The 27,132-nt window shown below is 40.6% G+C and overlaps 1 protein-coding gene across 5 annotated transcripts in view; it reads right to left on the reverse strand.

Annotated features, from left to right (window-relative positions):
* Nucleotides 1–27,132, reverse strand: part of TENM3 (teneurin transmembrane protein 3) — a 454,793-nt gene that overhangs the window by 62,463 nt on the left and 365,198 nt on the right. For all 5 annotated transcript variants that reach the window (XM_032618480.1, XM_032618479.1, XM_032618478.1 and 2 more), the window contains 7 exons: nt 25,341–25,487; nt 11,588–11,804; nt 10,460–10,579; nt 9,399–9,660; nt 5,728–5,995; nt 4,249–4,392; nt 20–269 (listed from right to left, as the gene is read on the reverse strand). In XM_032618480.1, the coding sequence (XP_032474371.1) occupies nt 20–269; nt 4,249–4,392; nt 5,728–5,995; nt 9,399–9,660; nt 10,460–10,579; nt 11,588–11,804; nt 25,341–25,487 (1,408 nt within the window). The remainder of the gene's footprint in view (nt 1–19; nt 270–4,248; nt 4,393–5,727; nt 5,996–9,398; nt 9,661–10,459; nt 10,580–11,587; nt 11,805–25,340; nt 25,488–27,132) is intronic.

Consider the following 27,132-nt stretch of genomic DNA (forward strand, 5'->3'; position numbering starts at 1 on the left):
GAGCTACGCAGAGACATACCTCAGTTCTAAGACGCTCGTCACGTTCCCGGAAGGGAACATCCGCCGCACGTAGTTGAAGTCCCCCACGTACAGGCTGCCGTCGATCCCACAGGCTAACGCCACTGGGGCCAAGAGTTTATTCCCGTCAGCTGGACCATTGCAGCTCGGGCACGAGATGCTGCGCCTCCGGCCGTTGCCCATGATGCTGCTGACGACAGGAGGCTGTTGGGAGATAAACTGGTTTTCTCCGTTTCCCTTGTACAGTATACCTAGAAGAGAGAAAACGCATTTTTCTTAAGATCAAAGGAGCAGAGATGAAAAGCAAACATGTTCACCTAGAAACCACAATTCTCTGCCTTTTCGATCTGGACTGAAAACTGTCAGCTGAAGTTCTTTCGGAAAGAGCTCCATTCAGTTACCTAGTGTAAGACATTATGTGGCAAGATACATAGGATACATCAAAAAATGCCGTCCGTTAGGGATTTAAAGAATGTCTGGTGGAAGAAACAAAGGACTAACGAGAAAACTTAAAAACCCAAATTCTCAACATCAGTGATTCTCAAACTTGGCTACACATTGGAACTGACAGGGGAGCTGTAAAAACTACCGATGCTGGGAACTCACCCTGAGGGATGCTGATTTAATTGATTTGGGGTGCAGCCTCGGCACTGAGATTTTTTAGAACTCTCCAGATGCTCTTAACGTGCAACCGAGTTTGAGAACCATCTCTACACAATGTTCTTTAGGGAACTGCAAGCTTGCCTAATGGTTAAATGATGTCGAAAACATTCTATATTAGTCCAACTAATAAAAATGGGCACCGTAAATATGAATTTCTTCTTTATGAGTTTATCACTGATTTTTAAAAGGTTAAATACACTTTCTAGGAAACAGAGGTAGGAAATATATATCAAACCTCCAACATACTACTGTACTGCTGAAGAGCGTCCTTCTCGCTCACGCTTCAGCCTGCCTTGAGAATGCATGTGCATGCAACGATTCGAGATCTCAGACGGGACAAAACTGGGAAGGGCAGTTATAATGTCAAGTGAATTCTGCTTTTAGACATGAAAGTGCCAGTAAGTTTAAGAAGACAAAATACCAGTCTGCTCTACTTTGGTCTGCAATGAGAATCTGAGAGAAAATTCCAAATAAATATTTTCATAGTTAGAGACTGGATTTGAGTGGAGATTCTAACTTTATTCATTTACCAGTTTTATACATAGATCACTGGTTCCATTTTGCTCTGATGTAACTGGATGGTCAGCTGTTATTGTTCCACACACATTCAAGATCCTTCTCAATGTGTTATTCTCTGTAAACACCTGTTGTTTATACTTTTTAACAGATGTACTGTTAGAGGAATCAATCCCATGAAAGTACAAACAGGAAACTTGAGAAAGTGTTTTTTCCTCCCACTTTGGGATAATTTTAAAGTGAAGAAGAAAGCAGAATAATTATGCTCCTCTCATAGCTCAGCACATTTTAGGTGAATTCTGGGATTACTTTTTTAATGCTTTGCTATTTGGGTGATGTAATAATCATAGCCAATCTACACAAAGAAATCAGGACTGATAAAACAGGTTTATTCAAATTCAGGGAAAATCATCTACATAGGCTGGATCATAACAGCAGATGAAAGGCATTTTGCCTTGAATATTCAAAGAATACATTAATGAGCCCTAAGGTCTCTCTTTCTGTGATTACGTTATTTGACAATTACAGGACTATAATCTCCTAGAAGAGCCAGTTCTGTAACTTTCATCAGGACAGTCCCACAAAGTCGGCCTACTGCTCTACTGCATCTGACTTATTCCTTCATTTCTTAGAGCGATCGGTCTTTCGTGATTCTCCTCTATTATGACAGAACAGAAAGATGAACATGAGAATATTTATTTCCACGTTCCAGGGTGCCTGCACAAACACCTGCCACTGTCTACATTTTTGTCTTTTCTTCCTTAATATATTTCCATAGCTCATCCACCTTGTCATGATTACAAATCACTTTGTTTACTCAATTAGACACACGTCACTTTGAAAAGCCACTACTTGTCAAACTGCTCTTGGATAAAATCTGAAATCACAATCAGTTCTCTGTGAATCAGGTTAGCTTGTATTTTAAAATAATATCTATTTTATAATTTATAACCATTTTTTTGGAGGACGGAATTTGGCGTGGCCCAGTTTTTACATCTGACCTGATATCTTAATAAAAATTAAGGGCTTCCCTGGTGGCGCAGTGGTTGAGAGTCTGCCTGCCAATGCGAGGGGACACGGGTTCGAGCCCTGGTCTGGGAAGATCCCACATGCCGCAGAGCAACTAGGCCCGTGAGCCACAACTACCGAGCCTGCGCGTCTGGAGCCTGTGCTCCGCAACAAGAGAGGCCGCGATAGTGAGAGACCCGCGCACCGCGATGAAGAGTGGACCCCGCTCGCCGCAACCAGAGAAAGACCACGCACAGAAACGAAGACCCAACACAGCCAAAAAAAAAAAAAAAAAAAATTAACTATACACTATTCTCTGGCAGACTGTATGTATTTTTACTATATATATCCACACGCAGAATATCTATGCGTTTCTTAATCCTCCCGAATATGACACTGAGTGTTCAGTATCAGGTACGGGCTTTCCTCAAGTTCTTTGCTTGTACTCTTCTTACTGGTTCATAATCTCTTGGGTGAAATCCTGTGGCGAACTGGTTATGAACTTTACCCCGTGTTCTCATCATAACTAAAATGCATGTGGAGAGGTTTTTCCTCCCATTTTGTTGGTAAAGAACTGGAGGAATATAGCAGTATGTCAAACCATGTGAAATATAATTGTAGAAAATTTAATCGAGAGCCGCTACTAGCACGGCAGGCACATGGCTTTGCATTTTGAAAGACGTGGTTAAACCTCGTGTGACTGACGTAGCAGGCTTCAGACAGTGCTGATGACCAGAGAGGGCACAGAGAGCATCCTCTGGGGATGGGACGCCCCACGTCTCCAAAACATGTGCTGCACGTGGCACTAGTTTTCGGCTCTGCTCCCAACCTTCTGAGGTGCAAAGTGAACTAAAACCTGATGTCCAGGACACAGCCGGAAAGGAAGGAGAGCTTAGCACCGCTGTAAACTAGGAAAGGTGCAAAGGGTCTTTCTGTTTTGTCTTTTTCTTACTACTGATTCGCTCCGTACGATTCTCTTCTGGAGGTGAAGCACCAGCATTTTCAAGCACTGGCCTGGAAACTGTTTTAGATTTAGCACGTTTGGGAAGTTTAAAATGTATCCTCTCCAACTCTGACAAACTTTTTTTTTTTTTTTTTTTACAAAAAGAATCAATATCAAAGCAACATTAGTCTGAAAAAGCGGCCATTAATCATAGTTAAATATTTAGTTGTATTGCATGCTTAATTCGGCATTCTGAACCTCGGAAACCTCTGCTAAGAGAAAAGCTAGATTGTTTCAACAAGACTGAACTCTTCTTCTCTGGCTATTCGTAAGAGAAGGGCAGACATTTACTAGCACGGGATATGGTTCAGGATAGGAGGTGAGAGCAAGTTGCCTTAGGATTCTGTCTTTCTAGCAAAGCACCTATACACTATCTGAGATGTAGCCAGCATGTGGGTAAAATGTTAGAAACACAGCGAAGACAACAGAATTTGTTTAATGTAAATAATATTCTTTGTGAGATGAAGCGGGCCACATTTTGCAAATAATTTATCTCTTTTGGTTTGTGAGATCTGACATGTTTTTTCACAGCAGATTTACTTATAAGGTCTACAACACAATACTTTTGATTCTTGCTTTTTTTTCTAGATTACTTGCAAAGTCAGATGACAGCATATGTAACCCAGTTTGAGTGGGAGAAGTTTTTTCCCTCAAATACAGTCTAAGAAGAACTGAAAAATAATCTAGATACTGAGAACAGACTAATTATTTAAGGATTAAGATCTACTAGAAACATTTTGGTAAAGTGACTTGGCATTTTATTTTTTCTTTACTTCAAAAATCCCCCTCCCTTCATTTTTCGTAAACCTCCCTAAAGCGCTCTGGATCAACTCGCTGACTTCCTGGGAAAACTATGTTGGTGACGAGCATATGAACATTGTGGCGTGTATTATGTAGTTCCCACTTTAGGCTTTTATAGTCTTTGAAAATACACTTCTCTCCCCCTACTAATTCTGATCCTATAGCATGCATGGGATAAAACATTGCTGCAGTTTAATCAATTTGAAGGTGAGTAATACTATCTGTGAACAAGACCTTACCATTCTGAACGTCCAATACGTGATGTTTGTTTAATGTCCAACCGCCCATGTTGGAAGCATCTAATTCGTAGCCTTGCAATATGGCAGTCCTTTTCTCCCACAAAGTCAGGTCCAAACACGACTCATATTCATATCCAACCGACACTAGAATCAAAACAAATCACAGTTCATCTTCCCAACCACAGGCAGAAATGGGATTTATTTTATTATTCTGATAAAACTGCTTTTTTCACTGATGTGCTCTGAGACTCTATTTCCACTTATTTGTGAGAAGAGTCTATTTTTATATGAGAAGATTTGATCACATAAAAGGTGTTTTTCTAAAAAATGATCTCCAAATATTATGTCTGTACTGACTTAATAGAAAACCAGTATTTTTTCCCACTTTTCACAAGGGGTTCACAGCACAAAACGAAGTTCAGGTCAGGTAACTGGGCGAATCATGAGATCCGACAACTCAGCCCTGAATGCTGATCAGATGATAACAACTAAGAATAATGTTTGCTATCTGCATAAGTAGTGATGTTTAGTTTCCAAGAGTATTAAGTTATGGAGAATATTTATAGTAAGTAAGGTTCAACATAGCAAAAAGATAGCCAGGTTATGACACCATATTCATATGTTATCAGGAACGGGCAATAAAACTAGCGGTAAATTAACACAAACAAATTACAGATGGAAAACTTCAGAGTTCACAATGAAACGCAGGTTTTAAAATTTAGAACAAAGTGAAGGGAGAAGTGGCAACTATCTGACTGATCTGAACTAATTCCAGTCCAAATTATATATTAATTTCAGAATAAAGTGTCTACTGTATTTTCGGGTAACAGCTAAGAGAACAAAACACATGTTTTCCTTTAGTTTTTGATGTTCTGAGCCTGAGCTTGGAGCTACACTACGCATACCTCAACAGGTCAAACCTTGATTGCATTGTCCAGTCATGCAGTGAAACAACTCGTTTGATGTTTTAAGAATACCATTCCGCTGAATTGACTGTTTCTTCCAGTCAGAAGAGCTGGAATAATTTTTGGACACAAATGTTGTCTGATGTCACGCTAAAATATCATTATGAGTTGAAACTACACTAGCTGTTAGATACTGAAAATATTAAAAAAAAAAAAGGAGAAGGAAAGCTAACGAAATAAAATGATAAAGGAAAGAAAGAAACGAAAAAAGGAAGGGACACAATAAGAAAAAAACATGAAAGAAAGGATATGGCAGCCTGAAATCTCATTCAGAACATTCTTCTAAGATATAATTTCAGCCAGAAAAATGGATGCTTTCTCCTCTTCATCACATGGAGTATATTCCTCTTCCCCAAGGTAGATCTAAACAAACCAGCTTATCACTTTCCTAGGCAACCTTACTGTCTTCCTCTCTGCTTACCCATGGATTTTCACACGTTACAATGCATTTTATGTTAGTTCTGACTTCAAGACAATGTTTTCGGTTCAGAATATATATTTACAAGGGACTTACCAACAGCTTCAGATAGACCATAGACCTTTTGATTATAAGCATCTGTTTTATCCCATATAAAAGTATAGGCCAAGTTCGGTGAGGCAGGAAACCACTTTTGAAAGAGTCTTCCTACTACAGCTACCATCAGATGAACCTTCATTAAATTAAATGGGATAACGGACTGGGTCATGGTGATCTTAAGTACTGACTTATATCCGGCAGCTCTGGAACTCAGGTAGGAGAGTTTCAAGTCTGTTCCTGGAATTGTGGTTTCTTCATGGAGTACCTAGGGTTGGAGAAAGCAAACGGTGATCATGTACGACTACTAGGTAAAATGCATTGAAAGGAACGGAGCCAAGCAACTAAAATAAGACACTAAAGAGTCACTAATCATAAACACGCATTTGAGATGTTATCTTATTCAATAATTAAAAATAACTCCTCTGCCAGCCCAATTTTTCTTCTCCTAAAAGCTTCTTGTTATTTATTCTGAGTTAATCACAGCTCAGGTGCTACCCCTCATACAGGAAATACTGTGACTGTTCCTGCAGGCTGACATGCAATGACTCGTTACTTTATGGTCACTGTGGATTCTCACTAACCCATCTGTCACGCCTATGGCCCTGAAGAATTAGAGCAGACATTTGTAAGACGGTTAGCTCAGCACAGCGATGTGGTCCAGGCCAAAGATCTGGCCCACGCCAGCTGGCTCATTCAAGGATTAAACCTACTCCTAAAGGCAGGAATGATAGCAAAACAGACCAATTCATTTGGGTTAAATTGTAGCAAATTCCATATTCATGTTGGAAGGTAATAGCACATACTCATAATTAGTTAAACACTGCGCTTCAACTCACCACTGATTTTTGATATGATGGTACATGAACTAATAGTTTCAAGTTGCGTAAATTTTCCCCCAGAGAACAACTAATGTGTTGTCGAATGCACACAAAAGACACTCCATTTGTACTTTCTGAATTGAAGGGAGTGTAAGAAGTTAACATAATTACCTGCATAAGAATCATCTCCTTTACAAATTTAAAAAATCAAAGTCTTAACCCCACAACGTACGCATCGCTGTGCCTTGGTCAACGAATGCCAACAAATTTATCCCGACATAGGCAAAATATATTATGCCAAAACATTATTTGAATGTTTTGAAAAATTTATGTTACATTGTGTATAAAATCTATCCAAACAATTCAGATCCTACTTACTAGTGATGCTATTAGTTTGTTTAATAATAATAGCTCTTCCTAGGCTTACGACACCTACTGTAAAGTGCAAGACTATCTATGTTTAAGAACCTACCCCAGGAACTCACCACTTTCTCTACTAAGAATTAAATAGCATTCTCAAAGGCTGCCTCAGACTGCTCTATGACTATTCATTATTCAGACTTAAAGGACTACTTTTTCGCTTAGAAGAATCTTAGAATAGCGATTCAGTGTTCAGTAGTGTTCTCCTTCCAGTTCCTCTCACGTGAAACAGTTAGGAATGATGTATATCTGTCATACAAATGTTTTTAAAAATTTATTTATTTTTGGCTGTGTTGGGTCTTCGTTGCTGCACGCGGGCTTTCTCTAGTTGCGGCGAGCGGGGGCTGCTCTTCGTTGCAGTGCGCGGGCTTCTCATTGAGGTGGCTTCTCTTGCTGCGGAGCACGGGCTCTAGGCACACGGGCTTCAGTAGTTGTGTCACGTGGGCTCAGTAGTTGTGGCTCACGGGCTCAGTAGTTGTGGCTCGCGGGCTCTAGAGCGCAGGCTCAGTAGTTGTGGCGCACAGGCTTAGTTGCTCCGCGGCACGTGGGATCTTCCCGGACCAGGGCTCGAACCCGTGTCCCCTGCATTGGCAGGTGGACTCCCAACCACTGCACCACCAGGGAAGCCCTGTCATACAAATTTTAATAACTTAAGTAGAACCCATGCTACTGAGGGTATAGCTGTCACTTTCGATATAAACAATCACGCAGTTGGAAGTAGAACAAAAGAAGGGGCTAAACAAACTTCCATTCGGCCTGTGAGTCAGTGTTGGCAGGAAGCGGGATGTGATGCAATCTAGCAGACGAAGAAGGCACTGCTATGCTGTAACAGACACACCAATTTATTACAGTTGGCATTTTCCTCACCAGCCACGCTGACTGAATTCAAACACAGACTGTCTTAAGCAGAACAGTTTATGGAGATACAGAAACTTTCTAGAGCTCTATTAGACTTAGGGAAACCCTTACGTTTCAGATTGACAGTACTTTTGTAGGACTGTAGGGTACAGGGTGAATCATCTGAACAGAACTCACTGTTCTATATCATTGGGGTGAAACACCAGTGGGTTAGTTTGAAAAATAGATTTTGTGACTCTTGAATGGCCCTGAAAATATAAGTGATTGAAACCTCAGGCATATCATTTATTTCCAAAATAATTTCCCATAAATTTGATAGGTTTTCCATAGGTAAGGCAGTCTTTCATGAATATATATTTCTGTGGTCTTCTAGGAGTTACTCCTGTATTTCAAAATATCGTGTTATTCCTAATTTTAATAACTGATTACTGTCTTTGTCATCATTAGCCTATTTCCCTGGAACAAGTATCTGCAGTTTAGTTCATTAAAACGTGTTTCTTAATTTGACCATATTTTTTGCATTAGTGGGAAAAGTAAATCCAGCCCGAGCGGAAAAACCAACCATTAAGCCGATTTTTGCCAGCTGCCTGATCTGTAAGCTCCATCCTTGACTTGGCTAAACACGCGGAAACCACGTCCTCCCAGCTCTACCTCCAAATCTGTCTAATCCATTCCCTCTTCTTCATTTCCACAACCGGTATGATTGGTGGGCCCTCTGCCTCGGGGTGCTAGGTCTGTATGGACGTACAGTGAATACAATTCTGTTCACTGATCTGTCTCCTTCTATTATTTTATGCATTTTGTCACTTGAGTTAGCATTAGAGAAATGCTGAAAAATCTACATTGGCCCCCTGGTTCCATGTCATCTAAAGAATTCAAGGTACCCATTGTATGGTATTTCTGGGCCATTCATTACCTGGCCCCAGTCTTCCCCCATAAGTGTCCTACACCTTTAAATTGCTCACCAGTTTTTATACAACAGCATTTGTTTTTACCACCATGCTATCGCTCGCACATTTTCTTCTATCTGGAATATCCTTTCCCCCTTTGAAGGCCAGCATCTTCAGTGACGTTTTCCTTGGCTTCCTTAGGAACTGACCTCTCTTTTGAACTTCCATAGTTCTTCATTCAAATCTTTATCACATGTAGAATGGCTTACAATAACCATTAAGCAGTGAGATATTCAGAGTGATGACCATGTACAGTAGCACTTGGTACAGCGTCAGTTAGGAGGTCAGGTACAGGCACTAAAACCTTTTTCCAATGAATGAATACATGAGCAAAGGCATTTTTAGCTGTCGAGCTTAAGCTGTTTTCCCATTTGGCTACAATTAATACAAGATACAGATATAGCTTGAGGAAAAAGTATTTTTAATAGATCTTTAAGGAATACCTAGATATCTTACTATAGAAATACCTATCCTTGTACATACACACACCACATTCTATATGTCATTCTATAGAATTATTTAGGATAGCACTGGAATTCTGTAATCCTGTAAAAACATTCTTTGGAAACCCCATGATCTGAAAATGGTTTATATAAAAGCAATGCCTGCTAGAATATCCTACCTGTGTCTCGGGAATAATGGGACTGTCTTCAGGAGAAGATCTAAAAAAGGTGGATAAAGGTGATGACACAATGATAGGATTCGGCCTCACGAAGCCACTTAGATCACAGCTGGGAATGTCATTCTCCTCTTTCTTCATGACGAGGGTATCCATCACATAAAAGACATTCCATGGAATCCACACAGTATGATACTGAGTGAGGAACGGGGATCGTTCAAATACCAAAGTTAGAGAAGCCCCGCCATTCGCCACCAAGTCAAACCTAAGAAAAAACAAGACATGCTTAGTGAATTATCTGGATCTCATGCAACTCCAGTCACTCACCTCCCCAGATCAATATGCTTTATAAAGAAAAACTTCTTCTCCCAACGTTTATATGAAATAGTTTCAAATCTACAGGAATATTAAAAGAATTATACAATGACCATCCATATGCCCTTAACTTAGATTTACTAATTTATTAACATTTTTCCAAATTTGCTTTACCTATCTACCTATCTACTCCTTTTCCAGAACCATCTGAGCGTAAGTTGTAGATATTACAAAATCTCACTTTCTAATATTTCAACATGAAGCTTCTAAGACGAAGAACATTCTCCTATAAAACCACAACACTATTATTATGCCTTAGGAAATGAAATCAACTTTTAAAGACCTATCTGAGTATATAACTTTAAATTTCTGCCGCCATGTACTGTCACAGATTTCTGGAGTCTAAAAGTTGTTGCAGTTCCGTATTAGAAGGGACAATAAAACATGCTGGGTGATACAAGCATGCCTAGTCTTTATTATTTTTTTTTTTTTTGCGGTACGCGGGCCTCTCACTGTTGTGGCCTCTCCTGTCGTGGAGCACAGGCTCCAGATGCGCAGGCTCAGTGGCCATGGCTCACGGGCCCAGCCGCTCCGCGGCATGAGGGATCTTCCTGGACCGGGGCACAAACCTGTGTCCTCTGCATCGGGAGGCGGACTCTCAACCACTGCGCCACCAGGGAAGCCCAAGCATGCCTAGTTTTTATACTTAAAATACTTCAAACAGAGACAGGGTGTTGGGATTAACTTACATTCCATCCTGGCGGGTAATAGTATATCCATATTCTGGGTAATGGAAAAATGAGACGTTCACTCCAATAAGTGGCGTTCCATCAGCAGTTAGTACTTGGCCTCTGATGACGGATGCAAGGCTGTGGGAAAAGTAGAAAAACTAGAATGAACATTTGTCTTTTCAGGCCAACATTATCATGATGTAGAGATAATTCAATCTAAGGATAAAATAACACTACTGCATGCACTTGTATTCACAGAAACCAGACCTGAAATACTCCCAAGACAATGTTCCTTCTAATTCATTGTAATCCACATTCTCGAAATGTCTGGTGTTTACCAGGGGTTTTAATTCATTGCAATCTGGATTTTGGAAAGTTATCAAGACCAATAATTTAGAGATGAAGTTTTAAAATTATAAGCTGCAGTTTTTTCATGTCATATACCTGGTGCTTACATGAAGGAAAGTATACTTTCCAATTAATTCCAAGGCAATTGGGAAATCTACAGGGACCAAAAAGTACAAGATTTAAGCAGGCAATAAGGAACATTTGTGAAACAACTTTTAATCAACTGCTGGGTCTAACTGCATTAATGCTATTAAACTGCTGCAGAACCAGGAGTTCTGGTGTAAATCATCTTCTTTTGCTCAGTGAGACACAAGACACCTGCTTTCCCTTAGTGGTTTATTTTCAGGTCATTACTGCTCTGCAAAGCACCAGTCCAACAGCTTATGCAATCTTACTGCCATGCCGTTAGCAGTTCCATTACATGATTTCATAATTTGTATTATTTAGTGAGCTCAGCTTAAAAAAAAGTGCACTTCTGTTTTGCCTTTTGGAGTCTTTTCATTGCTTCTTTTGAAACATTTCCTACTGTGCTAACAAAAATCAACTAGTTAAATGAAGATTTATTGACTCCTTAATGGGATGTCCTGTTATGTTTCAGGTACTGAAATTGACAAAGTATGGGAACTATGTCAAAAATGCTTGAAATGCGAAGTTTGGTGAAGGATGTGCCAAACGAGGAGAAACTGCCTTTTAAAGAAAGCACTTTCCTCAAATTCACAGTCATCAGCATTTCATATAAAGGGCTTCTCACTGATGATAGTATCACTACAAGTCTATGTAAGGAAAAGCTGCATTAACCTCTTATTGAAAGGACTGTCTCCGGGTATGACATGGGTGCTATCAGATCCTATGAGAAAACTGATTCGGTCATAGAAGGGTTTGGCAGCTTGCTGAGATGGTGATTGTAAGCTTTGGCTAATGATATCCTGGGGATCAGGTAATCCACGACAGTAGGGCTGATTTTGGCAGGAACTCTGTAAACAGCAGTCAGGATCCATGCAGTCAATGAGTCCATCTGTAGACAGAAACGGAAACCAGTAAGAGAACTCCTCTTTTTCTGCCGTGATGTAGAGCACGTTTTGTTTGTTGACTGGCTTTTTCCACATCAAATGATTCGCTCCCCCTATCTGATAGTCATTTCTAGGAGGCATACTTTTTGAAACCAAATGAAATACAATACCTGCAGTTGCTTTCATAGACAGTAAATGTTTGGATTGAAGATGGCTGAAAAAAAATCATATGATGTTGATTCTGAGTAAAAAATAAAAAATGACTGTTTAGAACAATCCATCACATGCAGACCCCGTTTTATTGCTCTTCACAGATATTGAGTTTTTTACAAATCGGAGGTTTGTGGCAACCGTGTGGAGCAAGTCTATTGGTGCCATTTTCCCAACAGCATTTGCTCACTTCGTGTCTCTGTTACATTTTTGTATTTCTCGCGATACTCCACTTTTGCATTATTATTATATTTGTGATGGTCACCCGTGATCACTGAGCTCTGATGTTACTATTGTAACTGTTTTGAGGTGCCATGAGCTGTGCCCATACACAACGGTGGACTTAATTGGTAAATACTGTGTGTGTTCAGACTGCTCCAGTAACCGGCTGTTCCCCCATCTACAATTTGGGAAAAGGTCAGAATATGAAAGTCCGTGAAATACATATACAGAGTAACATATAATGAATGAGATTAGCCAACCACCTTTCAAGGAAATCATTTTCCCAGGGATGGTAAAGTGTGTTTCGTATAAAATTAAGGCATCGCTCATATTTTAAACAGGAACCTGAGCTCTTAATACACATCCTTTAAAATGCAGATGTTAATAAAAATGAGGCTAATGTAAATAAGCCATAATATTGGAAATGATAAGAAACCTGTCACTAAAAATGGACCTACACTGCTGGTGACATAACAAGAGTACTGGGTAGAATCTTCCAGAGCATTCTCCAGGAATATCAGAAGGAAACTACATTCAATGGCGCATGTAAGAATTTTGTTTGAAACATTTAAACCATCCCATTAGCAGATAAGAGTCAGGTTATGATGGTTGATGACATTATCCTTCAAGGTCATTTTTCAGTGACCAGTTGATACATGAAGTTTGATCTGCTTGGCAATTTCATTTCTCAATGTAGATTAATAAAAACATTAGTTTCCGAAGACTTTAATTACCTTTGGGAGAATAGACAAAAAATCATTATAAAATCTTCACACCTAAGTTTTAGGTCTTGGTGTGACCCTATTATGGCAAACTCAGCTGAAAATATCTAGCTGACCTATATATTTTATTTACACAAGTGTTTTGAAATAACCTTTATTTTTAGAAAAACCACACTAGTCATTTTTTTCTTTTTGCTTTAGGCTACTCTTATTAATAGAACATAAGCTTGCCCATTCATTATCTGACAGCAAACTGAGACAAAAGAAAACAGACTAAATTGAATTATATTGCCCAGTCTAGAATTAGGTCAACACCACAGATAAGGTAAGAAACAGATGAGGAGCCTGGCTCCCACCTGAAGAACGTCGTCAACACTTGTGGTTTCTGCTAACACTCATTTCCCCTTCTTTGTGCAACAGCTCTGAACTTTCATTTGGGTACCCAGTTCTCCCCAACTCTCAAGTCTATGTGCATATTTCCCTTTGTGCTTGGTTCAGAAATGTACATGTGACCTAACTTGTCAAGCCAGATTGAATTTCAGGAACTATCTAAAAAGCAATCCTGCCCCATCAGCTCCCATCCCCCCAGGCTTGGAGCTGTAAGGCTGTGAGGCCAGGGTTGCTGCATCCCTCTTGCTGCCACTACAGCAGAACCTGTCTGGGAACGGAGTCATCCCAGAAGAGGCAAAGTCAAGAGCTGGAGACCTAAGACAACAGGTCATAGTGACACCTTTGGGGCTTTTGCAATAAGCTGACCCTGACCTCCTGAGCTTTTCAGTTCTAGAAGCCAAAGCATTGCCTTCTTCCTTAAGCCAGTTTGGGTTGTGGCCTTTCTGTCACTTGAAACTGAAAGAGATGCAGTTTATCCAGAGACATTAACTAAAAATCTATTTCCCTTATACTTGAAGAAAAAGGCTTAATACGTAAAAATTGGAATTAAATGTATGGTGTTGGACTCTTTTTACGTTACTATTGTAACTTTTTGACACCATAATTTGACATGAAAATGTATGAGTCAGAATTTCTGATAAGTAGATCTTATTACATAGTTTTTTTATTATAGCTACATTTTCATGTAGATGTCTCTTATATTTCTAAAAAATGGGTTAATTACTTGAAACTGTATATTTATTCTTTGACAAAAATTTAAAATCATGTTTAAGAAAGTCAAATGAAACTGAGCTTTGAAATTTCATAGAAATTTATCAAAATATTGCTTTCTTAGCCAAAAGGCCACAAAGATGAAAAATGTCTAAATATTCTTCAATATTTCTAGTGGAAGAAAGATGAAACTATGATAGAGGCTTATTTTTCAAGAGGATATGTTATAATAATGCAATATATTGCATTTTTCTCCATCTGTCTCAAAGAAATAGAAGCATAGTTATGAAGATTCAGATTTTTAAAATCGTAGATGGTTGACCTATTGCCCCTAAATCATTTTTAGCTTCAAAAAACAATTTAAAAAACCCCATTCAGTAACAATTCATGATCATATGTTGAGACTTCATGAGGAATCTTTAATCTGTTTTATGATGTATCTAAGAGCTCTGACTCCATGGATTTAGAATGGGGTGTGCATATGCTCGGGAGGGTAATTCCACACAAATATTTTATATTCTTACAGGTTTTTCCCTTACGTTCATTTTTTAACATAAGTAGAAACTACTTAATGGTGAAAGTACTTCCAAACATTATATTTTATCTCCATTAATCTGGTAAATTAAGGGTTAAATTCCCCCCCCCACTTTGTCCCCCATAATATCCCCACAGTGTCTTCCTTTAGGCACTATATGGTACAGCTGGCCAAAGAGGAATGCTCAAATTTCATCATTCATCTTTGTTAGTTTATAAAAAGCAAACATGCATCTGGCATGTAGTCTGCAGGTCATAAAACTGCATGAGATTGACACCTTCTGAACTAATCAGTTGGGAATGCATTTTTACAAGCCTCTCTGCTAACATCAATCAGAGAAAGAATCTCATTTTCAACAGCCGAGTTGCAGGGACACACGGTTTGTTATTTTTCTGCAGAGTTTATCAGTGACTTGCCTAAGCAAGTGACGGATGGTTATGAATCTGGCTTCCTATAAGTCGAGAAAACACTTTGCATTCTTTGTCTATACTCACGTGGCTAGGGCTATCTAGTAAAACTAAGCTGATTACCCACTTGCCCAAATGTATACGGTAGTAAAAGTGACTTCGTGGAAGAGCTTCTCAAGATCATCAACGTTTCATTTTAGTCTCAGGAATATTAGGTCAGCTTAAATTGAGATTGGTGTGGAAGCCTTAGCTAATAGAATTAACCGTAAAAAAATCTAAAGAAAATCAGAACTGTTCAAAACCCACTGAATAACAACTCCAATGATCAGTTAAGAGCCCCTCTTTCTCCTGGTTAGGCTTTGCAATGTAAGTGGTACTTTGATATAGACAATGAGTATGCTTCCTTCCACTTAATCCTCAATGTTATTGTTCTGTTATCATTTCAAAACATGTTCTCATCTTTCTTAACCCTTTCATTGGTTTGTAACAGTGGCTGGCAAACTCATTTCATAAAGGGCCAGATAAAAAATATTTCAGACTTTGTGGACCATATAGTCCCTGCTACAAGTATCTAGCTCTGCCTTTAGAGCTCTAAAGCAGCCAGAGACAATATGTAAATGAGTGGGTGTGACAGTGTCTCAATAAAACTTTATTTACAAAAACAAGCTTTGGCCCAGGGGTAATAGTTTGCCAACCTCTAGTCTTGCTTTAAAGTTTCTACCCTGCCCTATTTCCTTATAGTCTTTAAATCATTCTTGATTTTTTTTCTGGCAAATTTAATGCCTATTTTGCTAGATAATTAAAATGTCTGACTCCATCTTTTCCTAGTTTACCCTCTATGCTGGCTTTGATCTGCTTCTGTCTTTTAAGCAGCTATGGATATTTTAACTTGTTTTTTAAAACCCTGACATACTGACTGGATAAAAAGTCATGAATTTCCTTTGAATGAATTTTCATCTTTACTCGAAAGATAATTAATGAATGCCCACTGCCCTCCCCCACAGTATTTGGAAGCCCCTCCCCCGCCTTCCACTTGGAGGTAGAGGTAGAAATTCTCATGCAGTATTTAATCTGTGGATTTTAGAATTTTCAAAGTGTACGGGTATACCTTTGCTGCTCTTTTAAGTCACCATTCTGTACCATGCATGAAATTCACTTATTACTGAATTGGGATCATGTTTGGTTTTCTATATCTTCTTGGTTTGTCTACAGCAGTGCTTTCTTGGTGGCTTTATTCTCTCTATGTTCACAACATTTCAAGGCTCATGATTCCAGGCTGATCATTCTCCTGAACTCCAAATCCACAACCGGTCTTCTAGATATTTCCACGGGCATCGAAAACTTAACACACGTCTAAAGCACAGCAAATATGATCTTCTCTGAACACTCGCTTCCTCTGCATTTCCTATTTCAAGGAATGGTTCCACCATCCACTCACCCAGTTTCTCAAAGCAGAAACCTGAATGTCAACCTTGATTCCTCTTCTCCCTTTTTCTCTGCACCTAATCAATGACCAGATCCTCCTTTTCTCCACCCCAAACATCTCTTCAATCAGTCTATTTCTTGCCATTTCACTGAAACAACCGTTTAGACCACATGGTCACTTCCTGACAAGATCTCAACAAGGGGTTGGTTTCCCAGGCGCCAGTCTTGTCCTAGCTATTCATTCTCAACACTTAAATCTGAGTAATCTTGGTAGAAATCAAATGTGGTTATTTCACTTCTCTAGCTAAAATACTTCCTTTAATTGGTCCCTGCTGCTTTCTGAGTAGTTAGAACTCCTTAACCTGGCTTACAAGACCTTTGTGATTATTATTTCCTCAGCTGGGAGACTTCTCACCTGCTCTCTTATCCCCCTCCCCAATTCCTTTAGCAATCAGCTCAGACAATGGTCTCACGAAGTTCCTTGAGGGCTAATCTAGTTCACTGTTGTAGCACCAGAATTTAGGACACATACCTCTTGGTACCAAGTACGCATACAATAATTTTGCTGAATGAAGTGAAGAACCAATTCAGTTCCTAGAGCTTATGAGATCTAAACAGGTCAAAATGATGCCTTAAAAGCACAGCAGAGACACGTGCTGATTTTCTTTCATCACCTTTTTCCTGCCCTCAGACACTATGCTAATCCTTGAATTCCTGTTTCTATTTTTACTCTAATAGGTATCTTTACATGTTCTTGATGAACTGGACATTAAGCAATCCATACAATTACAAAAAGTATTAGAAGAAATTATAGGAAATACTACACGTAAGTACAACTTATGTATGTACTTATAAAGACAAACAACCCAGAATTCATGAAGGAAAAGTTAAACCTTATAAACATTTACCTTGTAAAAGTTTATCATTTGAAAATTTCCGCACGATGAAAGACACCATAAACAAAGTTAAAAGTAACGAAAACTTGGGATAAAATATCTGCAACACACCTCATAAAGAACTGATAAGAAGAATATACAAAGAACTCCTAAAAATTAAAAAGAAAAAGTCAAGTAACTCAATAGAAAAAAATGGTCAAGAAAAATAAATAAGCAATTAGCAAAAGAAGAAATGCAAACAATCAAGGAACATATATAAAGATCATCAATCTAACTAGTAATTGGGGAAATGCAAATTAAACAATAAAAATGGAGTCATTTCCACCCAGCAGACAAAATTCGTATTTTTCATTTTGTTGGCCAATTTCGCTTATGTACAACGATCAGGTACAGATCATGAACATGGGGAAGATAAGCGCTATCCCACCGATGAAGTGCACAATGGTGAGACTCACCTGCAAGGCAACTGTCAGTAGCTACCAGAATTACAAATTAAAATTACCCCGTGACCCAGCAACTTCATTTCTAAAAATCTGTCCCAAAGAAATATTTGTACATTCACAGATTTATATGCAGATATACACACACAGATTCACTACAGATTTGTCTTTATACTAAGAGCAAAAACAAAGAGAAACAACTAAATAATTATTAATTAGTAGTGGTAAAATTCATTAGGACAACCATGTTTCTATTATAAAGTAGGAGATAGGCCTATATGTACTGACATGAAAAAATCTCTAAGTTACCCTCTTTGGCAGAATCAAATTTAGAACAGTACCTATCCCGTTTACGTTTAAAAACATAAATGTGGGCTTCCCTGGTGGCGCAGTGGTTGAGAGTCTGCCTGCCAATGCAGGGGACACGGGTTCGAGTCCTGGTCTGGGAAGATCCCACATGCCGCGGAGCGACTAGGCCCGTGAGCCACAATTACTGAGCCTGCGCGCCTGGAGCCTGTGCTCTGCAACAAGACAGGCCGCGACAGTGAGAGGCCCACGCGCTGCAATGAAGAGTGGCCCCCACTTGCTGCAACTAGAGAAAGCCCTCGCACAGGAACGAAGACTCAACACAGCCATAAATAAATAAATAAAATCAAAAAAAAAGAAAAGAAAAAAAAAAAAAACAAAACATAAATGTGCATCTAAATCCACTGAAGGAGGCGTAGAAACACGCACTCTTTAAGTTGTTGACAGGGGTTACTCTTGACAATGAGAATGTAGCACTTGTGTATGGTTACTAGTAGTAACCCTCCCCAGGAATGCAGAGGTTCTTAACATGGAGAAAGGGGACACTTTCTAAAGAGGTTCTGTGCGATGCCCTTTGTTACACTGTGAACCTTGCGGTGGCAGCAAATGGTAATGGGTGTAAAATACAGGGGAGACTTTTAGTTCCAGCCTGTGTGGCTCTGATTTTCCTCTCCTTCTAAAACTCATTCAAAAAACAGTGATCAAACCCCATGTTCCTTGTGTACTACCAGGAGGCTACTGGGGTCCTTTACTTCTGAGAGCACAAGCTGGACTTTTCTTTCCTAGAAGGGGATTCCCAGGGCTCTAAAACTTCTGTGGATAGTAAAAGGGTTCAGAGTAACCTGAATCTCTCCCTATAGTAGGATCTCATAGGGTCTTTCGAATGAATAGTAATTCCCCCTGCCCCAAATCATCCGCCAGGTTAACGTATTTTAAGGCTCTGAGACTGAGTGCCATTCTATATTCTGATATCTGGATTCTTTTTAAGAAGTACTTAGGAACTCTTGTAATCTCCTCCCTTCCCTCCCTCTTTCTTCTTTTTTTAAACTATTTTTCCCCCCTCTTCCTATTTCTGTTACTATTTTATTTAACTTTTATTTTTCAATATGTTTTTTTGAGAACACAATTGTCTCATCCTCCTGCTAGGACTTCTTAAAAATCTATTTCCAAATATTTCCTTATTTTCATTTGGTAAATCTCCAAACTTAGACCAGCTCTGTCCATTCATCACACTCATTGAGGCTTACATTAAAATTTCATTCATTGTTTCCCTCATTTTCACTGCTAGCACACTCCTGCTTTCTCCTGCAGTTTGAATCTTTCATTTGTATTTTTCTTCCTTCCTTTCTCTCTCTCTCTCTCATTACGGTTTCTTTTTAATTTCTAAATAAGCTCAGTTGAATCTGAGCTTATTTAGAAATTAATTCAGTTGAATTGTAATCTCTACAATTATCAACCTCTGAAGATTTAAAAAAAGCCTGTTTTAGATACATCTTCCTGACATCTAGCCCCACGAAGTAGCAACTCTGAAGGACAAAGAATAACTCTATCGTCTTACAAGTAAGATGCATCTTTCCTGGCAGGATTTATACTTTGACACTCTACCATCTTGCACAAAATTTAGGAAGAGGCTTTAAGTCATTCTTGGGCCCTCAACCATCCAATATGCAGGAGAGGGCTTGCATCCCATGCCTCTGGTCCCCACAGGGGAGCTATCCACTGGAGGACCAGACAGGGAAGCAAGATGTCAGAGGAAACTCTGACGAGATCTCCCGAATAAGAAGGGCAATGGGAACATGGTAACCACTGCCAGAGACAATATATTTTGGAGTAATCTTCTCATTAATAAGCATCTCGAGTCTCTAAAAAACAGAGTTGTCTCTGGCAAGCTGTTGCATTTTGATGCTTCTACAGTGGGACCACCATATGGGGAGCTACTGAAAGTCAAGACACCCCCTATTGAATGAGATTTGTAGTAGGGTGACCAGGTGAAACTGACGATGCGTACAGAAGTGTTTGGGAGAGAACTGAGAGCTGCCTCGTCAGTCTCAGGCATGGAGAGCATGTCAGGGGAGGCTCACCACTGGTTTCCTTGTTCTCAAGTGAGAAGGCTGGAATTTGGCGGGGAAGGGAGAAGAGAGAGACTAGAAGACTCCTGAAACGAACAGAGTTCTACTAGCCATATGAAATGGTTATGAGTACACTGTCTGGTTACACTAAAACCAAACGCTATTGACAGCTATTTACATTCCGATAGTGGAATCTGTTTTTCTGCCTACCCACCATCCTTACCCCTTTATTCTGGAGACAGAACTTCAGTTTCCTTGTAGGGCAGGTGACCTAATTCAGACCAATGAGAGTCGGGCTCAGGCCAGGCCCAGGTCTCATGTAACCATTGAAAAAGGTGTCCTCCCTGCACTGGGCTTGTCATGCTAGAGGAATGTAAACCTCGAGCTGGTGGGAGAGACATCCAGAGAATGGTGCCAGCATAGAACAAGCAGAGTTGACAGATGATTAACCCAGATATCTGTTACCACTGTCTGTACGCCTAGGTGCAGTTCTCTCCAAATTTGTCAGTTATATAAGCTGAGGATGGGGCAGTATGGAGTCACTGTCTTCAACCCCACTCCAGACACACAGCATTTACTAGGGATCAGTTCCCATCTCTTCACCTGTCTTTTCTCTGATCTTAGCGACTTCACCAGCAGAGTGAGTTCCGGGATATGAACAAGACGTGGCTCAGTCTAGAGGGAGGATGACCTTGTAGGTGAAGATAAAGCTGAAGAAATATGTAAAAGCCAGGTGGAGGCCTGCAGCGTGGATCCCTTGCTCAGAAACCGTTTCCAACGAGAAAAGGATATCTTGTCCTTGCTTCCAAAGTGCCTACAGGCCCTGTGTGGAGATGTTCGCCACAATTCGCTGGTCCAGTGACCACAAGTTTCTGACGTCCACTGTGTGATTTAAAAGTTGACTCTCCCATAGCCCACCTCTGCCCTGATGTCTGCTCCAGCTGCCTCTGTGCGACACCTGGAGCTCAGATTTGAGAAGCAAAGGGGGAGACACCTTGTTGAGTCCACAGAGAGTGGGGATCTTTGTCAAGGCCTTTATGGTGGGTAAAAGATGGTCTTAGTTCTGAAAAGCTAATGAGTCTGTGTATGCAACAGCTATTTATTTGAGCCTTAAAGAAACAAGGTCCGACTGAACAGGAGATTCACTTCTCATGACTACGCAGGTGCTGCAAGAGTAGCTAAAGCCCCTCCGGAGGCTACTTTACTGGTAGCCCACCTCTCTTGGTCCTCACTGCAGATTCCCCTCGAAGCCTGCTCTTCCTCATGCCCGTTAGAGACATAAAGGGGAAGCTGGCTCCACAGGCAGAGAGGGTCACCTATTTTTTTTTTAATAAATTTATTTTATTTATTTTTGGCTGCGTTGGGTCTTTGTTGCTGCGCACGGGCTTTCTCTAGTTGTGGCGAGCAGGGGCTGCCTTCGTTGCAGTGCGCGGGCTTCTCATTGCGGTGGCTTCTCTTGTTGTGGAGCACGGGCTCTAGGCGCGTGGGCTCAGTAGTTGTGGCATGCGGGCTTCAGTAGTTGTGGCTCGCGGGCTCAGTAGTTGTGGCTTGCGGGCTCTAGAGCACAGGCTCACTAGTTGTGGTGCACGGCTTAGGTGCTCCGCGGCATGTGGGATCTTCCCGGACCAGGGCTCCAACCGTGCCCCCTGCATCGGCAGGTGGATTCTTTATTTATTTAGTGAGATCCATAGGTTGGGGATCTTTAGGCTTAGGCAGTAGAAATGCGGTGAAGCGGATTTGGTAAAGGAAGGTATATTTTTGAGGCGAAGGAAGATGCTTGGCGTAAGAAAAAAATATTTATTTAACCGTATGTGGCTGTCCTTTCTAAAATTTTTAAATATATCTTTTTCAGTTCTGGGAATAGTAAGCAACTTTCTTTGTGTGTGTGTGTGCGTGTGCGTGTGTGTTCTGCAAAGTTCTTAAAGTTGTGTTCTACAAAATTACTCAGACTAGACCAGCAGCTACTCGTATGATACGTTTAATTTCTGATTCGGGCTAAATCAACCTCTCTTCATCTTCTCCTCCTCCCTAGTTACTTAATGTGTTAAATCAAATTACTTATAGCTACTTTCTGGCTAATTCACCATTTTGACATCAAACTTAGTTTAGACAATAGATCTCTAATGGTACAGTTCCTACGTATCATAGAATTTCAAGTATAGTCCTTATTTTAAACATTCTGTTTTATTGTCCTCATATAATGATAATGATATCCTTAATTGCCAGATTATGTGTCTTGAGTTGGGGTTTGGTGTGGAAAATATTGTCTGTATACACACAGCCCATGCTTAAGTTCAAGGAACCCTCTAGCTTGGGTTATAAGGCACCCAGGTTACAATCTCAGGATATAATAAAGCCGGCACTGAGATTCCTGCTCAGATCAACAAAATTAGGTTAGGGACAGGAATACAAATTATATGAGATAAGCAGAGAATCCACATGAGGGCTTCTATCAGCTCAGATTTCCCCTTGGAGAGGCAAGTCTAGAGATAGCCTAGCTTCAGGCTAAGAAGAATAAACAAGGGGGGAATGAGGCCAATTCACAGCTGATAAATTTTGAGGGAAGAGAGAAACCTCCTTAGCTGATAACAATACTAAAGAGTTGATTAGCCCCTCAGTTACGCTGCAGCGTCTCTGCAGACTTGGCCCTGCAGTTTGCTCCCCTCAGTTACGCCGCGGCGTCTCTGCAGACTTGGCCCTGCAGTTTGCTCCCCTCAGTTACGCCGCGGCGTCTCTGCAGACTTGGCCCTGCAGTTTGCTCCCCTCAGTTACGCCGCAGCGTCTCTGCAGACTTGGCCCTGCAGTTTGCTTCCCTCTGCAAGAGTCTGTAACCTCCTCAAGGTAAATCTTTTAGAAGACAAGTGTGAAATATCTGATCAAGGAGGAAGGGAAGGGACTTCCCTGGCGGTCCAGCACTCCGCCCTTCCACTGCAGGGGGCATGGGTTCAATCCCTGGTCGTCGGGGAACTAAGATCCCTCATGCTGTGTGGCAAAAGAATAAAAAATAAAAGAGTAATTTAAAAAAAAAAAGAAAAAAGGAGGAAGGGAAGCTCTCCTTCCTCCCTGGGCAATAGAACACAGTGGGGTAGGGGCTCCTTGGGGGAAAGCAAGGAGGAAAGTTGCCGTCTGGGCTGGGGGTCAGAGAGGACTGATGCTGTGGTTCCTAAGACAGGCACATGGGCGCGCTGAGGAGGGATCGGGGCAACCGCGTATCATTAGGCAGGAGGGGCTGCGAGGGTTAAGGACCACCTAAATCTATCAGGAGCAGACAGCAAAGGAGGCTTCAGCTCAGAACCAGTGGCTCAAGTTTCTCAAGAGCCCAGGTTAAAAGAAAACAGGGAAAATAGTGACCAATGTGCTAGAATGAAAGGGGAGAATTGCAACTCTTAGGAAGTTGAGACACAAATAACGTTTGGTTTCAGAATGACTGTAGTGTGTGTGTGTGTGTGTGTGTGTGTGTGTGTGTGTGTGTGTGTGTGTGTGTTGGGGCAATGGGGAGAGCTGACAGCTGGTTCTGGCACTCTGCTTCTGAGAGAACAGTACAGGGCAGGCCTTGTTTTTACTGTGTTTCCCTTTATTGTGCTCCAAAGATACTGCATTTTTCATACATTGAAGGTTTGTGGCAACTCCGCGTGGAGCAAAGACCAGTGCGCTGTTTTTCCAACAGCATCTGCTCACCTTGTGTCTCTGTGTCACGTTTCGGTAATTCTCACAATATTTCAAACTTTTTCATTATTATATCTGTGCTGGTGATCTATGATGGTTTTTTTGATGTTTGATGTTACGACTTTGATGTTACAACTTGCTTAAGGCTCAGATGACGGTTAACCCTTTTTAGCAATATTTTTATATTAAGGTATGTACATTGTTTTTTAGACATAAGGCTATTGCCCACTTGACAGACTGCAGTATAGGGTAACTTAACAGTGGAGGGTAAACGTAACTTTGATATGCACTGGGAAACTCCACAGTTAGTGGGACTTGCTTTATTCTGGTACTTGCTTTACTGCAATGCTCTGGAACCGGACCCGCAACATCTCCGAGGTCTGCCTGAAGTTAGGTCCACTCTATTTGGAAAGGAAAAGGCCATTCAACCTTCTCTGACAACCTTTTATGAATTTCACCCAGTCAAGGGGAGTACTTTTGAAAGCAAAAGAAGGAAAATAGGATAATAATAGCCGCTACTCACAATATAATATATCCCCGGCAATACACTAAGTACTTTACAAACATTCTCTAGCTTAATCCTTCCAGAAACTTCTTTATCACTCTTTTATACATGAAGCATTTGAAATGTAAAGGGATAAGAACCTTGTCTAAGGTCACATGAGCACTACGAGTTGGAGGGAAGATCTGACTCTAAACCTGCACTTTTAACCAACACTATATTGCCCACGTGGACACTCCCACAAGGGCAGGTGGAACGAAGGTGGGGGTACGGAAACACACACTAACCCACACAGCAGGTGACCGCAGAGGTCCAGACAGAAACTGCATCCTTCCAAAAACCTCAGTCCCAAAGGGACACCAAAACTGAACAGCTCCAGGGGCAAGTCCTCCATCACTGGAGACAAACACTAACTCTCACTTCTCTGTTCTCTGAAATTGAAATACACTAGCACGGAGGATGTGCGCAACGGGGAAAATACTTATTTCTTAACCCTGGGCTTATATGGGGTGGAATATCATAATCCTTTTCACAGGGTGTAAAGTTAAGGATAAAAAGACACTGGAAAGAAAAAAAAGACACTGGAAGTACAGCTTCAAGGGGATTGCTTTCTGTTCCTTTTTTTTTTTTTTTTTTTTTCTTTTCATCCAGGCCTTCCAACAGAAGAGCTTGGGAGCTGTCTTGCACCTTTTGGAATGTTGCATTATTAAAATACTGCTTTAGAGCTCCCAATCTACAGGGTCCTAAAAACTGCACCGAGGAGAACTGTCACCTGGAGATTACCACGAGGAATGGAGAACAATGTACATTACCCGGTAGCTTGGTTACCTTGCCTTTTCCCTGAATGACGATAATCTTGCATTTGTCTCAGGGAAAATAGGGAGCAAAATCACCCTATCAGCACTCATACATTTTTCAAAAAATTTAATCTATGGGGATCGGATTTTTTTTTTTTTTTGGCAACAGATAACCAGGTACCCGCGAGAACTCATAAACCTGAGTTCCGGCACAAGCTCGCTTTCCTGCTCAGCGTCTCTTACCTCCCTCATTGTCCTTGCTATCTGTGCAGAGGGTCTCCATGGCCACGTCACACCCTGCTCCCCTCCACCCTGGCTGGCAAACACAATGCCAGCCGTTTTGGTCCAGTGTGCATCTTCCATTGCTGTTGCACAGACCGGGGCACCCCTCTGTCGAAAGAGACAAAGAAGGACAACAGAAGTGATCTGAGTATTGAAAGTTTTTGCACCTCAAGTAAACAAATGAGGGACACTTAGTGGGAACAGGCCTTTCGAAACAGCACAAATACTGTAATTGCACATGGACAGAAACAGCAACATTATCTGAGGCATCTCATCCCCATCCAAGTGGCATCTTTGATTGGCCTGACCCTTGAGACACCACTTACCTGTGCAGGACAGAAATACCTGCAATGATCCACTAAATTGCTGCAGGCCAGACAAAATGAACTTAAATTTTTTTCCTTTAGCAAAGCGACAAGGTTGGTTGTAAGGCGTGAAAAAGCGTCACAAAAAGACCATCTCAGAAGCCCTAGAAAAGACCTTCAATCTGTTGTAAACAACACTGGCCACTGGTTAGACATGCCTTCTTAAAAGCGCCTTGTTGCTTTCAAAAATTCCCTCTAATTTCAAAGCATGAAAGCGGGTATGAGGATATGAATGATGTCGGAAAGAGAACATTAGTTTTATCTGGTCTCAGAGTTGCCGTATATTCATGTGAAATTACAGCGCATTAAATAACTGCACAAAGTATAGGCCAGTATTAATGACTATACTTTATGCCGAGGATACATTCCTTTTCACAGAATAAGCAAAGCCCAGGAAATAGTGAAGCAGCTTAGCATCTATTCTAACAGACATTAGGATTCAGGCTGCATACGGATGGGATAGGACCGACAGGATTTCCAACCGAATGTAATAGCTGTGCATATTTGATTACTTAGGACGGACAAAATGAAATACCATAAGGACCACAGTAAAACATCGATAGACCGAACAAAAACACGGTAGTCACGTGCTTCAAGACAGAGCGCGAAGGGTGATAGTTTGTGACAATCTCCCTAAAGCTTTTATGCTGTTACCTTTATATCCTATCTTGTCTGCTTTTATGGGCAAGGAGGGAAAATTTGGGAAACAATGAAAATAATTTAATATATCCAAAATCTATAATTGTTTCAGCCTAACATGACATTAAAAAAAAAAATTCTGCCACTTCCTACAGATGATAACTGGCATGCAGCCAACATGATCTGTTTATGAGGATGACACTTGGGTAGATTCTGGTGCTCTTGTCTATGAGCGTGACACGACACTGACAGAAACGAGGATATAAATGCTCTAAAATGGCAAGAATAATTGGCTATTAATCAGATCTCTTTGGAAAGAATTACTTATAATTTGGCATAAAATATATATTAGTAAAAAAAATACTTGCTCTGGCAGGTGGAGTTTGTTCTACAGCTTCTTGTAAGTAGAATGCTACTCTTGTTTTGGTGACAAAGTTTAAGGGAACAATCCGTTTAAGGATGTTTATTTTAAGTCTGGATTAAAAGAATTATTCATATCTTGGCTTCCCCTCCTCCACTGTGGAACGTGAAATGAAAAGATCTCAGAGACCTTCTGTCTCTTAAGGTTAGCGTTAACAGAAGGAAGACCATTGTGACAGTCTCTTGTGGCTGGGTATGATGAAATTACACTTATGGACACCATCAGGTCAGGAGAAGATTAATTTTGCTGCTTCTTTTCCTTCAGACAATTACCATCTGTATTTACGGATTATTCAATACCTAAAAGGTGAATTTTCCTTATGGATGTT

Source organism: Phocoena sinus, chromosome 21 (assembly GCF_008692025.1).
Source record: "Phocoena sinus isolate mPhoSin1 chromosome 21, mPhoSin1.pri, whole genome shotgun sequence".
Taxonomy (NCBI): domain Eukaryota; kingdom Metazoa; phylum Chordata; class Mammalia; order Artiodactyla; family Phocoenidae; genus Phocoena; species Phocoena sinus.